We start from the raw sequence: 13,395 nt of genomic DNA on the forward strand, positions 1-13,395 counted from the left end.
TGTTACAGACTGTACACTGTATGAAGTCCTTGTACACTCTATGTTATAGACTGTACAGTGTATACAGTCCTTGTACATTAATGTTATAGACTGTACACTGTATACAGTCATTGTACACTCAATGTTATAGACTGTACACTGTATACAGTCCTTGTACACTCAATGTTACAGACTGTACACAGTCCTTGTACACTCAATGTTATAGACTGTATACAGTCCTTGTACACTCAATGTTATAGACTGTATACTGTATACAGTCCTTGTACACTCAATGTTATAGTCTGTACACTGTATACAGTCCTTGTACACTCGATGTTATAGACTGTATACAGTCCTTGTACACTCAATGTTATAGACTGTACACTGTATACAGTCCTTGTACACTCAATGTTACAGACTGTACACTGTATACAGTCCTTGTACACTCAATGTTACAGACTGTACACAGTCCTTGTACACTCAATGTTATAGACTGTACACTGTATACAGTCCTTGTACACTCAATGTTATAGACTGTACACTGTATACAGTCCTTGTACACTCTATGTTATAGACTGTACACTGTATACAGTCCTTGTACACTCAATGTTATAGACTGTATACAGTCCTTGTACACTCAATGTTACAGACTGTACACTGTATACAGTCCTTGTACACTCAATGTTACAGTCTGTACACAGTCCTTGTACACTCACTGTTATAGACTGTACACTATATACAGTCCTTGTACACTCAATGTTATAGACTGTATACAGTTCTTGTACACTCAATGTTATAGACTGTACACTGTATACAGTCCTTGTACACTCAATGTTACAGACTGTATACAGTATACAGTCCTTGTACACTCAATGTTACAGACTGTATACTGTATACAGTCCTTGTACACTCAATGTTATAGACTGTATACTGTATACAGTCCTTGTACACTCAATGTTATATACTGTACACTGTATAGTCCTTGTACACTCAATGTTATATACTGTACACTGTATAGTCCTTGTACACTCAATGTTACAGACTGTATACAGTCCTTGTACACTCAATGTTATAGACTGTACACTGTATACAGTCCTTGTACACTCAATGTTATAGACTGTACACTGTATACAGTCCTTGTACACTCAATGTTATATACTGTACACTGTATACAGTCCTTGTACACTCAATGTTATAGACTGTACACTGTATACAGTCCTTGTACACTCAATGTTATATACTGTACACTGTATACAGTCCTTGTACACTCAATGTTATAGACTGTATACAGTCCTTGTACACTCAATGTTATAGACTGTACACTGTATACAGTCCTTGTACACTCAATGTTATAGACTGTACACTGTATACAGTCCTTGTACACTTTTATAAAGACAAATTTATATGGAGCTAATTTTACAAAACATGCTCGCACTCGTTTGATCATTAGGGGAAGATAAGCACTGAAATAACTGATCAATGCAAATTGGTAGAATAAAAAAAAAAATTATCTAGTTGTCTCATCATAAATATCAAAGAGGTAGCATTATAATGATTAATTTAACAGTTAATTATCATAAAACGCCATCATACATGAGACAAATTAGAAATTGATGAATAGCAGAGTAAATGTAGAGCATGACAGAGCAGCAGGATGTTTTATCATTGGAGTGTGTGGAACTACCATCTATAACCATCCAATTAGCCCATACTTATTGCCATGATGATCAGCTCACAAGCTTTACACAGACAGTTTTATTGATGGAGTTGATCAATGTTATTTTCAACATGCACAGTAATTCTATATGTATACATTTATGTACAGCCTACTCCCTTGTTAATGAAACTAATCCCTGTGGAGGCTTGTCATATTTGTTCATGTTACATTCCTTTTGATTAAAACTATAATAAGCCTGAATCTATTAAAAATCAACATTTTCAATACCATGGTAATAACACATAATGTCCTTTCACTTGACCTTGACATGTGCCTTGTACATACAATAAAATGTCTGTGTGTCACTAAGGGGATAATACTATGTACTGAGTAAACAATCATAATAGCCTGATGTGGATCTCAAACACTGAAGATCTCCAGTCAAAGCCATACGAGTTAAAACCAATGTAAAAACAATGACTTATGCCATTTGAGCTAGACCCACTGTTAACAATAACTTAAGCCATATGAGCTACAACTGCTGTAAATATGTAAATTTTAAACCACAGTAAGACAAAAACTTTTGTCCCCTCCCCCCCCCCCCCCCCCCCCCCCCCCCCCCCCCTTCTTCTCCTCCCCTCTTTTTTTGTATATTTATCTCTGTCAGAAATCATGGTCAGTAGCCACTTTGCATTGGATTGACGATCCATTTAACATTCAAGCTGATGTATGATACATGGGTATTCGGGTCATCCCATTGTTTGTGACATCATTAATAATCAATTTTATGATATGTCTGTGTCACGCGATGCTTTAATTGTCATTTACAATCACCAGCCTCTATTCATATGCAGATGAGAATTTTATGGTATATAATGGCTATTCAAATTCGCATTTATTTTCATTTATCAATTGAATGCCAGAATACATCTCAAATGAACTAGAATGGAACGAATGCTACCAGTTAATTTCCTCACTGATAATTTCACTACAATTTTTCAGGATTAAATTACTTGGAATATCAGGTACATTGTTGAGAATTTTTACATTTTGATAGAAGTGATCTGCATATGAATAGATTGATTTTGTGGAAAAATGTTTGTTATTCATTTTTTCATAATAATAATATGTTGTTTGTTCTTAGAATCTGCATGACCCAAGTTAACTGGTGTGTAATCTAGAACACAGCAATACGTATAAGTCATGGTAGTAATGGCGGTGTCCCTGTAGGGAAGTATTGGATTGGATACTGTATTAAAGTAGTTATGGCGGCGTCCTTGTGAGGATCGAAGAATTGAATTGGATGCTGTATTAAAGTAATCAATCATAGTCTGAGGTCCCAGCAACTTTATAAGCCATATAAAGTAATCTACCTGTCTCAGTAACTGTATCGGCCATATAAGGTAATATACATGTCTCAGTAACTGTATAGGCCATATAAGGTAATCTACATGTCTCGGTAATTGCATACACCATATAAGGTAATCTACATGTCTCAGTAACTGTATCGGCCATATAAGGTAATCTACATGTCTCAGTAACTGTATCTGCCATATAAGGTAATCTACATGTCTCAGTAACTGTATAGGCCATATAAGGTAATCTACATGTCTAGGTAATTGTATACACCATATAAGGTAATCTACATGTCTCAGTAACTGTATAAGCCATATAAGGTAATATACATATCTCGATAATTGTATCGGCCATATAAGGTAATCTACATATCTCGGTAATTGTATAAGCCATATAAGGTAATCTACATGTCTCGGTAATTGTATCGGCCATATAAGGTAATCTACATGTCTCAGTAACTGTATAGGCCATATCAGGTAATCTACATGTCTCAGTTATTGTATACACCATATAAGGTAATCTACATGTCTCAGTAACTGTATAAGCCATATAAGGTAATATACATATCTCAGTAATTGTATCGGCCATATAAGGTAATTTATAATCTACAGGTCTCAGTAACTGTATTAGCCATATAAGGTAATCTTCAGATCTCAGTAACATTATCAGCCAAATAAGGTAATCAACAACAAGCAAATCAGACAATGTATGTGTTTTTTTTGTCTGTAGCTTGTACATTCAGAAATGGAAACATTTCCGTTTTTTGCAGATATTGATTTTTTCTTCTTATTTTTACATCTGACATAGTCTGTCCTGGACTTCTGTTCACATAAATTGCTTTAGAAAACATGCCTTTGGATAGATAGCTAAAACTTTATTCCAATTTCTCTGTTTTCAATGAATGTAAAGTGATACCAACACAACCATCCCTTGATATAGAGATGTGAAACAATACCAGGTAATTCAAATTATTTTAATAAACTTCAGTGCTATTTTAGATCTAAAAATACATCAATTTTTACACTAAATCCTGTAATCACTAAACAAGTATATTTTTAGGATATGGTTAAAACATTTCACTATAACATGTGATAATCATATGGGCTAGCTGTGCCATGGAGTTTGAAGGGATTTGAGGACCAAGACAATACACAGCAGTAATATGGATATCATAATAACTTACTTCCACATATCAGAGTACAGGTATATATAGGAAATACATTTTGGGCCCTTAGGAGGTTCAAGGTCATCCGTTCTGGCCACAATGGATGGTAGTCCAAACATGACTGTGTACTTTGTCATGAAGAATTGACCGCTACAGTATCCAATACCAGCCATTGTCCATAAATTGATCTCTTGCATTATAGTGGAATTGTGCTGTAGAGCATTGAAGTAGAAGTAATGCAAGCATAACTCATTGATGAAGGCCCACAGCAGTAAACGACACAAATCTGTACAAAGGGAGGCAACCCTTGTCCAAGTCCAGGGCTTCCTCTGCTGGCACAGCTAGAAAATAGATACATTAAATAAATCAAATGAAACATATCCTAAAATGTTAAAGTTCAAATTCACACTTAACACCAAATGGGAATAGAGATTCAAATAGTTATCTGCAGACATAAAACATAACAAAATTGTAAAAATTTGTCAAAAACTGCATTTCAAAAATTATCTTAATTTTGAACTCAACTCCAATCCATATTAAAAAGTAATAATAGGCTTCTTGTCGTACCTGAGATGAGAATACTGTGTAGGACATGATTGGTCCAGTGAAAAAGAGTGGAAAGTAGAAGACATAAAACAACATGTCTATAGGTCCATATCCTAATGCTATGTGTGACTCCACCTCTACATTCTCATCTGTGTCTTCCTTTTTTGACTGTGTATTTGACCTTTTGACCTTCTCCAGACAGAAACTTGTATATCTAAGCTGCAGCAGGGCCAGGGTGAACATCAGTAAGTAGATCTTGTATCCTTCAATATCATTAGTGTTTAAAGCTTTCTGAAAACACAAGTAGAGTAATGCAGGCACAAGGGACAAAATTTAATAATGTACGCTTATTCTATATGGCATGTAGTATTTATTCAGACTCATAATATTACAAAGAGAAAGACTTAAATTATTCTGTAGTGATTACACTACAATAACATCAAAAACCTATACATTTTCAATGCTAACCTGTTCTGCTTCAGGGTTGATACCAAATAAATACTCCCTTTTCGAGAATGTTACACCCCTGATCTTCTTGGTTATTCAAAAGAAATCATTTGAAGACTGATTGTTTTAAACCCTGCGTCTTCAAAGAATGTCAAGATAATTTTATAACCCAATGTGACCCTTATGCATGTGACATTGAATATGGGGGAAAATTAGTTTCTTTTCATAAATGTTTTTGGTCATCATCCAAGGGAGCTTTCATCTATATTTAATGATTCCCTGCATTTTGGTTAATCAGAGGAATAAAAGTCCTTTCTTAGAAGAGATTTTTTCTATTTGCCAAATTTTTGACAAACATAATGATTGTAGAACCTCAGTTTATTGGAAGAGACTTTAGTATTTAAATTAGTTGAACCTGTATGATCTTTAAAAGGAATCAAGCTGGTTAGATTATTTTTATTTTTAACCGACGTTGTTATAAACCCTATAACAGTCAATTAAGGGAGATAACAGTAACGTAAATGTGGTTTACCCAAGGGAAATCACTCTTACTATTTTAGAAGGGCCTAGACCTAGTTGAAATGTTCTGGAAGATTTAATGTTTTGATTGCAAATGTTTATTAATGAGTGGTTGTTTACAAGAAGTGTCTAGAGATTTCTAGGAAAGAGATGGTTGGAGAATATCAAGATTTGGCAATATAGTATAAATGCCATGAGAGACAAATTGTACAATTGTCAAGGAGAGCTGTATGAATTCTGTTGGATAATTAATTGCCAGAAACTGCGAAATGTGGGTTTCATAAAACATTCTTAATTCTCGAGAAATGGATAGGAAAGGATTAATCAAGGACATCTGTAATAAGATAAGTAATTATCAGTGTTGATTTAATACAACACATTGCACACGACTTTTTAAAATTGTAATAGTGAATTACCTCTGTAACTTGCTTAGTTTTGTAAATACCATTAAATTGTGTTCAAACTTAGCTGTTGGGTTTTATTTCTCTGTTATTATCACGTAACAATGTTCATCACATTAAGCCATAGGAGTGTTTCAAAAAGTTGAACCCAGTTACTTTGAATGAGTATTATTTCTTTTCATAGCCTTATACATGTAGTTAAAGAACGCCATTGCAGGAAGCCAGCCACTGAACTTCATCACTCCAGAACTTTTGTTTATTTACCTGTCAGGTATCTAATATTTAAACTGTACTTACCATCCATGAGACAAATGGTTCAAAGTTGAGTGTAGAGAGCAGAGCGATGGAGACAGCCCAAACTGTAGTAGTAGACTGAAGAAATGAGGTGATATAGAGGAGAGCACAGTGGCATAGGAACAGTGTTATCACTGGCCATCCCATCAGGAACGTCAGGCTGGCCAGGGAAAAGGCCGTCAGCAGCAGCTTCTTATACTGGGGAGGTAAACGTAAGTATGTTTTATATGTACTGGGGAGGGAAACCTTAAGGTGATTATACATAAACTGCAGAGGCAAACATTATAAGTATGATTCTTATACTGGGGAGGGAATCATAAGTATGATTCTTATACTGGGGAGGGAATCATAAGTATGATCCTTATACTGGGGAGTGATTCATCAATATGATTCTTATACTGGGGAGGGAATCATCAATATGATTCTTATACTGGGGAGGGAATCATAAGTATGATCCTTACACTGGGGAGGGAATCATAAGTATTATCCTTATACTGGGGAGGGAATCATTAGTTATACATGTATGTAGTATTATCCTTATACTGGGAAGGGAATCATAAGTATTATCCTTATACTGGGGAGGGAATCATAAGTATGATCCTTATACTGGGGAGGGAATCATAAGTATTATCCTTATACTGGGGAGGGAATCATAAATATGATCCTTATACTGGGGAGGGAATCATAAGTATGATCCTTATACTAGGGAGGGAATCATAAGTATGATCCTTATACTGGGGAGAGAATCATAAGTATGATTCTTGTACTGGGGAGGGAATCATAAGTATTATCCTTATTCTGGGGATGAAATTATAAGTATGATCCTTATACTGGGGAGGGAATCATAAGTAGTATCCTTATACTAGGGAGGGAATCATAAGTATAATCCTTATACTGGGGAGGGAATCATAAGTATGATCCTTATACTGGGGAGGGAATCATAAGTATTATCCTTATACTGGGGAGGGAATCTTAAGTATGATTCTTATACTGGGGAGGGAATCATAAGTATGATCCTTATACTGGGGAGGGAATCATACATATGATTCTTATACTGGGGAAGGAATCATAAGTATGATCCTTATACTGGGGAGGGAATCATAAGTATGATCCTTATACTGGGGAGGGAATCATAAGTATGGTTCTTATACTGGGGAGGCAAATATAAGCACGATTCTTATACTAGGGAGGCAAATATAAGTACGATTCTTATACTGGGGAGCCAAACATAAGTATGGTTCTTATACTTTGGACTTGGGAAGGAAACAATAATGTGATTGTACTTACAGTGAGGAGCAAAACATAAGTATGACTATACTTATACTGGGAAGGTAAACATAAGTATGACTATACTTATACTGGGGAGGTAAACATAAGTATGACTATACTTATACTGGGGAGGTTAACATAAGTATGACTATACTTATACTGGGGAGGTTAACATAAGTATGACTATACTTATACTGGGGAGGTAAACATAAGTATGACTATACTTATACTGGGGAGGTTAACATAAGTATGACTATACTTATACTGGGGAGGGAAACATTAGTATAAATATACTTATACTTGGGAGGGAAACGTAAGTATAATTATAATAATACTGGGGGTGAACATGTATATTTTATACTGGCACTGGGTAGGTAAATGTTTTAAGACAGGTACAGCATTTATGATTGCAGGAATAATTGTTTACAAGCAATAGTTAAAATTTCCTCTCAGATATTCCATGTCAGAAAGTCTCTTATAAGTACTAATCAAACTTTATCCAGGTTGTAGTCAAACTATCTGTAACTTAAAACTGAACATCATAAAGCCAATACAATTACGTTATTTCTTATCATTTTCTGATAATAACTTACATGTTGAAAGTTTAAGTCGCAGATTCTGGCCAATGCCATGTGTCCAACATACCAAGGGCTAATCCTCCAGAAATACCCATAAAAGAAATGCCACTCGTAGTTTGAAATATCCTAAAGCATATGAAATAAAAATATGTTGAAATAAAAAGTTTTGATTAGAAAAAAAATAAAACAGTGTTATATATCTTTAAATACAGGTAAACACAACTTATCGAAATCATTATAGATCTGGCATGGTCTTGCATTTAACAAGGTATCTCAAGTGATACAAATCCCCTCGCTATTCATCACTGACCAATATGCAACAAAAGATGGTAAGAATTATCTAATCACAATGTCCTTCAGAAAAGTACTGCTAATTATCGTATTAACAAGAGATAACAGTTGTGAATAATTTAAATATTTAATTAACAAAGCTGGTGGAGTGAGAACATTGAAAATTTATTTATAGTAACTAGAAAATGTCTGTAAGATATAAATGCCCCCGCTGCCACTTGACACCCTGAAACACAGTTTAGAGAGGATTGCATCAACTGTTCCTGAGATAAATTAGTTACATTACATGTACATCAGGATGGGACAGGACAGACATGGCCATTTCATGGCGGGGGCATGATTAAAGAGTGATTTCAATTTGGATCCCAAGAGATTGAAATGCAAACTCATTCAAAATATCATAGTTCTTAATTAGTGTATGGAGTCTTAGGACAGTCAGATATATAATTAATGAAGTTGGTAGAGTGAAGACATCACATATCTATTTGTAGCAGCAGACTAGCAGTGGCCTCAATTTTGACCCCCAGGGGTTTGAAACCCAAAATTTCCCTAAAGATGATGGCTGTGAATAAGTGTTAATCGGCAGAGTAAGGACATCGGAAATCTATCTACAGTAAAAGTGGCCACAATTTTGACCCATGTGGGTAAAACCTGAACTAGTACAAGAGATGATGATTGTGAGTAAGGTATTAACTTTCTGATCAGGACAATCAGGTAATTAATGAAGTCTGTTAAGCATGGACTTTGAAAATCTATATTTAGTAACAGTGACCTAAATTTTGACCACAAGTGGTGGAAACATCAGCACATACATGAGATAATGGTCTTAAAGTATATGAAATTTCAAGACACCTTATACTCTATTTTAAGCAAGTGTAATGATATAAATAGCATGTATCCTGTATTTTTAAAGGATTCATGACTAAAGTAAGAATAACTGAGTAAAACACAACCAATTGTCATTGAGTCTATAAATCGCTATTCCTATAAAATGCTTCATTTCAATGTCATGCAAACAAGACTGGACAGATGTAACAAAACATACTATAGTTATCAAATACAATTTCCTTGAATGCTAATTTAGCTTACAAAATATACAAATTGTTAGGCCTAGTGATAACGTACCTTATCTCGTCCGATTATTTTCCATCCATCTTCAAAATCAAACATGTTGAGTAGTCCATCATGTTCTGTTAAACAAAAGATATTATAAAGTACATAATTTAAAGTTCTATTACATAATTTTTACTGAAACAGAACAGGCATGTGATAAATACAAATCATCAAAGCATACTGATCATTAGGATTGTAAAGGTATTTTAATTAGTGAAACGATTCTGTAGTGTTACAAACGGTTTGTAGGATTCCAGGTACTGTGGTGGTGTTTCCCTTAAAGTCCTCAATTCTTAAACTACCTGTTACATTCTTACCCTTACCTCAGTCAGAGCAATACAGATGCTTATTCCTAATGCTGGTTTTATGCCTTACATATTACTTCCTACAGACATTCTAACTCATAAACCAGTTTTCTTGTGGTGTGTGTAAAAGAGAGGCCAACAGCCAAGAAAATAATTACTGGTATATAAAAGCTCAGTTCAACTCAGGGGTGTATAGATAGAACTCAATTCCAGACTTATCTATGTATTGGTTTTTTATGACAATTACTCTATATATATATGTCAATAGTTATAGCCCTATTGTATAATCTCTACATACAGTATAAAGGGAGATAACTACTCCAAATTTACAAAAGTCCAGAGGTCCTTACACTAGTTATTTTCCACAAAAATGGATTCTTAAGTATGTTTCATGTAGCTTTGATATAGACTTAAGCCTACTCTACACTTTATTTTTAGTAGTGGCATTAAGTATGTTGTATTGTTAGGAGGATGAGTACATTGTGTATTATTATAGTACACATAAGGGGTGATAACTTTCCCCAGATTTCCACCGGTCCATAGGACAAATAAGCTATTTCTAGTGAGATAAAGAATAACAATGAATCTCTGTATAATTTATGAAGCTTAGTATTATTTAACTGTCTGTATTGTAAACTTAACTTTCTATAAGTATGAATTTACATGCTATAGTGTAGAAGTTGCCAGTTATTATCAATTGATATTCTACTACATTCATATTTCCAGATTTTCACAACTCATTATATGGAAAAGTAAGAAACAAACAATTACGTCCAAACATATGATCTGCTCACATTGTCATGTTATAATTGTAACATTGCTGTACATTTGTTTGACCTCTTGTTACACACTCTCAAGTGTGTCAGAGAGTAATAAAAATCTTGAATCTTGAATTCAGACTCATATCAGGTAAACTCACCTATGGATGCCCAGTATACACAGGCACAGATATAGGCCACTACACTGATGTGAACAACGAGGTAAAAGCTCAGCTCCCATATAGGCAGAGTAGGGATTCCTGAATAGTCATCTTCACATGGTTCTTTGATCGATTTCTTCTTTTTCCCCATTGTTGTCTTCAAGTGTACTAAAACAATGGCAAATGTCCAGCGTTTGGGTTTTCCTTTACAAATAAATAAATTGGTGTTTACATTATCATGCAACTTGCTTTCAATTGTTTTAGTTTAATTCTACTATTGTTCTGTTTGTATTGGGGAAGACTTATATAGGCCAAGCCTGCTGTCTAACCCATTTGTATAAATGTTATACAATAAAATATGTTGAAATGAAATGAAATAAATTGAAATAAATTGGTGTTTACATTATCATGCAACTTACTCAACAATTATGCCAATACATCATGTCATGCTCAAAATTAGTTTAGTAAATATTATATAATATAGGGATTGAACAGTGTTTTTACTGCATTTATGGTTGTATGAATGCAATGGGATACAGACATATTCTACATAACGTGTTTGTTGAATGTATACTGTATGAATATATCAAATATACAATGTTATCCTCTAAATCATCACCAAAAAATGTACACTGCTGTTGTTACGACAATATGGCAAAGAAATCTGTTTGTTCGTTCAGGTACTGGAGCATTGTTAAATCTGACAATACATACTAATTTAATGTATATTGTAGCCAGATACAGATGTGTAGGTTATGGCAATCCATTTTCAGTTTTACGAAATATCTGTATTTAATGTTAAAGATAGCCGAATCGGAAATTGGGAAATCTATATTTAAATTTATTCAAATTCAGATATCATTGAAAAGCAGAGAGTTTTATTTAAAATCTATGCATCTCTATTTTCTATCAAATACAATTAAATAAAATATTCAGTTATGACAGACTGTTAACGTTTTCTGGTTAGATCTTCTGCCGTCATGTACATGTACAATGTAGGCATATAGCTAGGTTTTAATATAAAAAATAGTAGGCCTAATCCGTAATCATCAGCCCGTATAAGATATGTATTCCAGTGCTTATCTTAGTAAGATTACACATATAAAATGCAGATCAGTATAGGTAAATATGTTAGGAAGTTGTAAAAAGAAATACCTGTTCAATGTACAGTCATCACGTTGTTCTAAATATTGGGGTTCATTCCTCGGTCCTGCAAGATGTCATGCCAATCGGTCGTAACACAGTAGTTTAAAGGACCGAGGGAGTGAGAATATTGTTGTGTGTAATATACAGGCTTATGAAATAGCATGCTCCATACCCATAATGAAATACAATACCGCTAATAATATCAGTTTTAAACACATGCACACAGAACACAGAAGAGTTCCAACACATCCCTCTACTATCACATGCGGACGACGGATTTACCTGACGGGATTACGGATTGTATGTACTTTTTTACGGTATCACATCAAATCGGCGTTAGGGTGTTGTTTTAATTGACGGAGTAAAAGGAAATACTTGCGACCATGATAGAAATAATTACGACAGTATTCGTGCTCACTAGTATGTGTAGATATGAAATGTAGTAAGAGAACTAGTAATCACAGAACGTCATGTGACTAGTGGAACCACAGGGACATGTGTAAATTAACCAGAATCAATCAACAAGGGTTTGAAGTTCAAAAGAGATGGAAATTAAAGGATTTATCAGCTAGTGCGGTTTTTCATCAAATACAAGTTAATGTCAAACTATATGGACCAAAAAGTCATTTCTAAGTACCGTGACACAATTTTAGTCTTTTACACATTTTGTATTTACTTAAAGATTTGTAGTCTAACTTTGTTTCCTCCGACAACTTAGATAAGTAATAAGGAAAAATAGATGGAATTATTGAGTAGAATAAATCTTTGGTCCATAGTTTGTCAATTGAGAAAATACTTTATGGGAAAAAATAGAAACAGAAACCCGTTAATGTATGTCCTTTTTGATTGCTGAGCGTTTACCAATTTGAATCAATCCTTTGTTAGGAATGACATGAAACACATCAATTTTGTCATCAATTACCCGATATAGGTTGTCAATGATGGACAATTCAGTCATCAATCATCTGTAACAGGAGAGGAGAAAATGTAGCGGCCAGACCGGGGTTCGAACCCGGGACCTCCGAACACTAGCCGGATGCTCTACCATTTGAGCTACCTGGTCACCGATGATCGACCCAGTCCAGTCCCGCTACACACCTCCCTCCTTTTTTCCAAGTCTTCGCCCTCGAAGACACACGAGACCCTTATACCACCATCGTGAGTATTTTAGTTGGGCGCCAATTTTGTAACAGGAGAGGAGAAAATGTAGCGGCCAGACCGGGGTTCGAACCCGGGACCTCCGAACACTAGCCGGATGCTCTACCATTTGAGCTACCTGGTCACCGATGATCGACCCAGTCCAGTCCCGCTACACATCTAATGTAATTCGTATGGACCATTTAGTCATCAATTTTCTGTTGTAACTTGTATATGTACCATTAATCAGTCATCAATTTTCTGTTGTAACTT

The 13,395-nt window shown here is 34.8% G+C and overlaps 1 protein-coding gene across 2 annotated transcripts in view; it reads right to left on the bottom strand.

Annotated features, from left to right (window-relative positions):
* The window catches only part of LOC117324205 (protein-cysteine N-palmitoyltransferase HHAT-like), a 58,862-nt gene extending 46,621 nt beyond the window's left edge, over positions 1-12,241 (bottom strand). The window contains exons 1-7 of one of the 2 annotated variants that reach the window (XM_033879947.1): positions 11,995-12,241; positions 10,840-11,007; positions 9,628-9,692; positions 8,227-8,337; positions 6,368-6,562; positions 4,725-4,994; positions 4,176-4,498 (exon numbers count right to left, since the gene is read on the bottom strand). In XM_033879947.1, coding sequence (XP_033735838.1) covers positions 4,176-4,498; positions 4,725-4,994; positions 6,368-6,562; positions 8,227-8,337; positions 9,628-9,692; positions 10,840-10,990 — 1,115 coding nt within the window. In that variant the 5' untranslated portion in view covers positions 10,991-11,007; positions 11,995-12,241. Of the gene's footprint in view, positions 1-4,175; positions 4,499-4,724; positions 4,995-6,367; positions 6,563-8,226; positions 8,338-9,627; positions 9,693-10,839; positions 11,044-11,994 lie in introns of both variants that reach the window. The other variant, XM_033879946.1, reaches the window with a different exon arrangement.
* Positions 12,242-13,395: the final 1,154 nt, after the last annotated feature.

The sequence above is a fragment of the Pecten maximus genome, chromosome 3, assembly GCF_902652985.1.
Source record: "Pecten maximus chromosome 3, xPecMax1.1, whole genome shotgun sequence".
In the NCBI taxonomy this organism is placed as follows: Eukaryota; Metazoa; Mollusca; class Bivalvia; order Pectinida; family Pectinidae; genus Pecten; species Pecten maximus.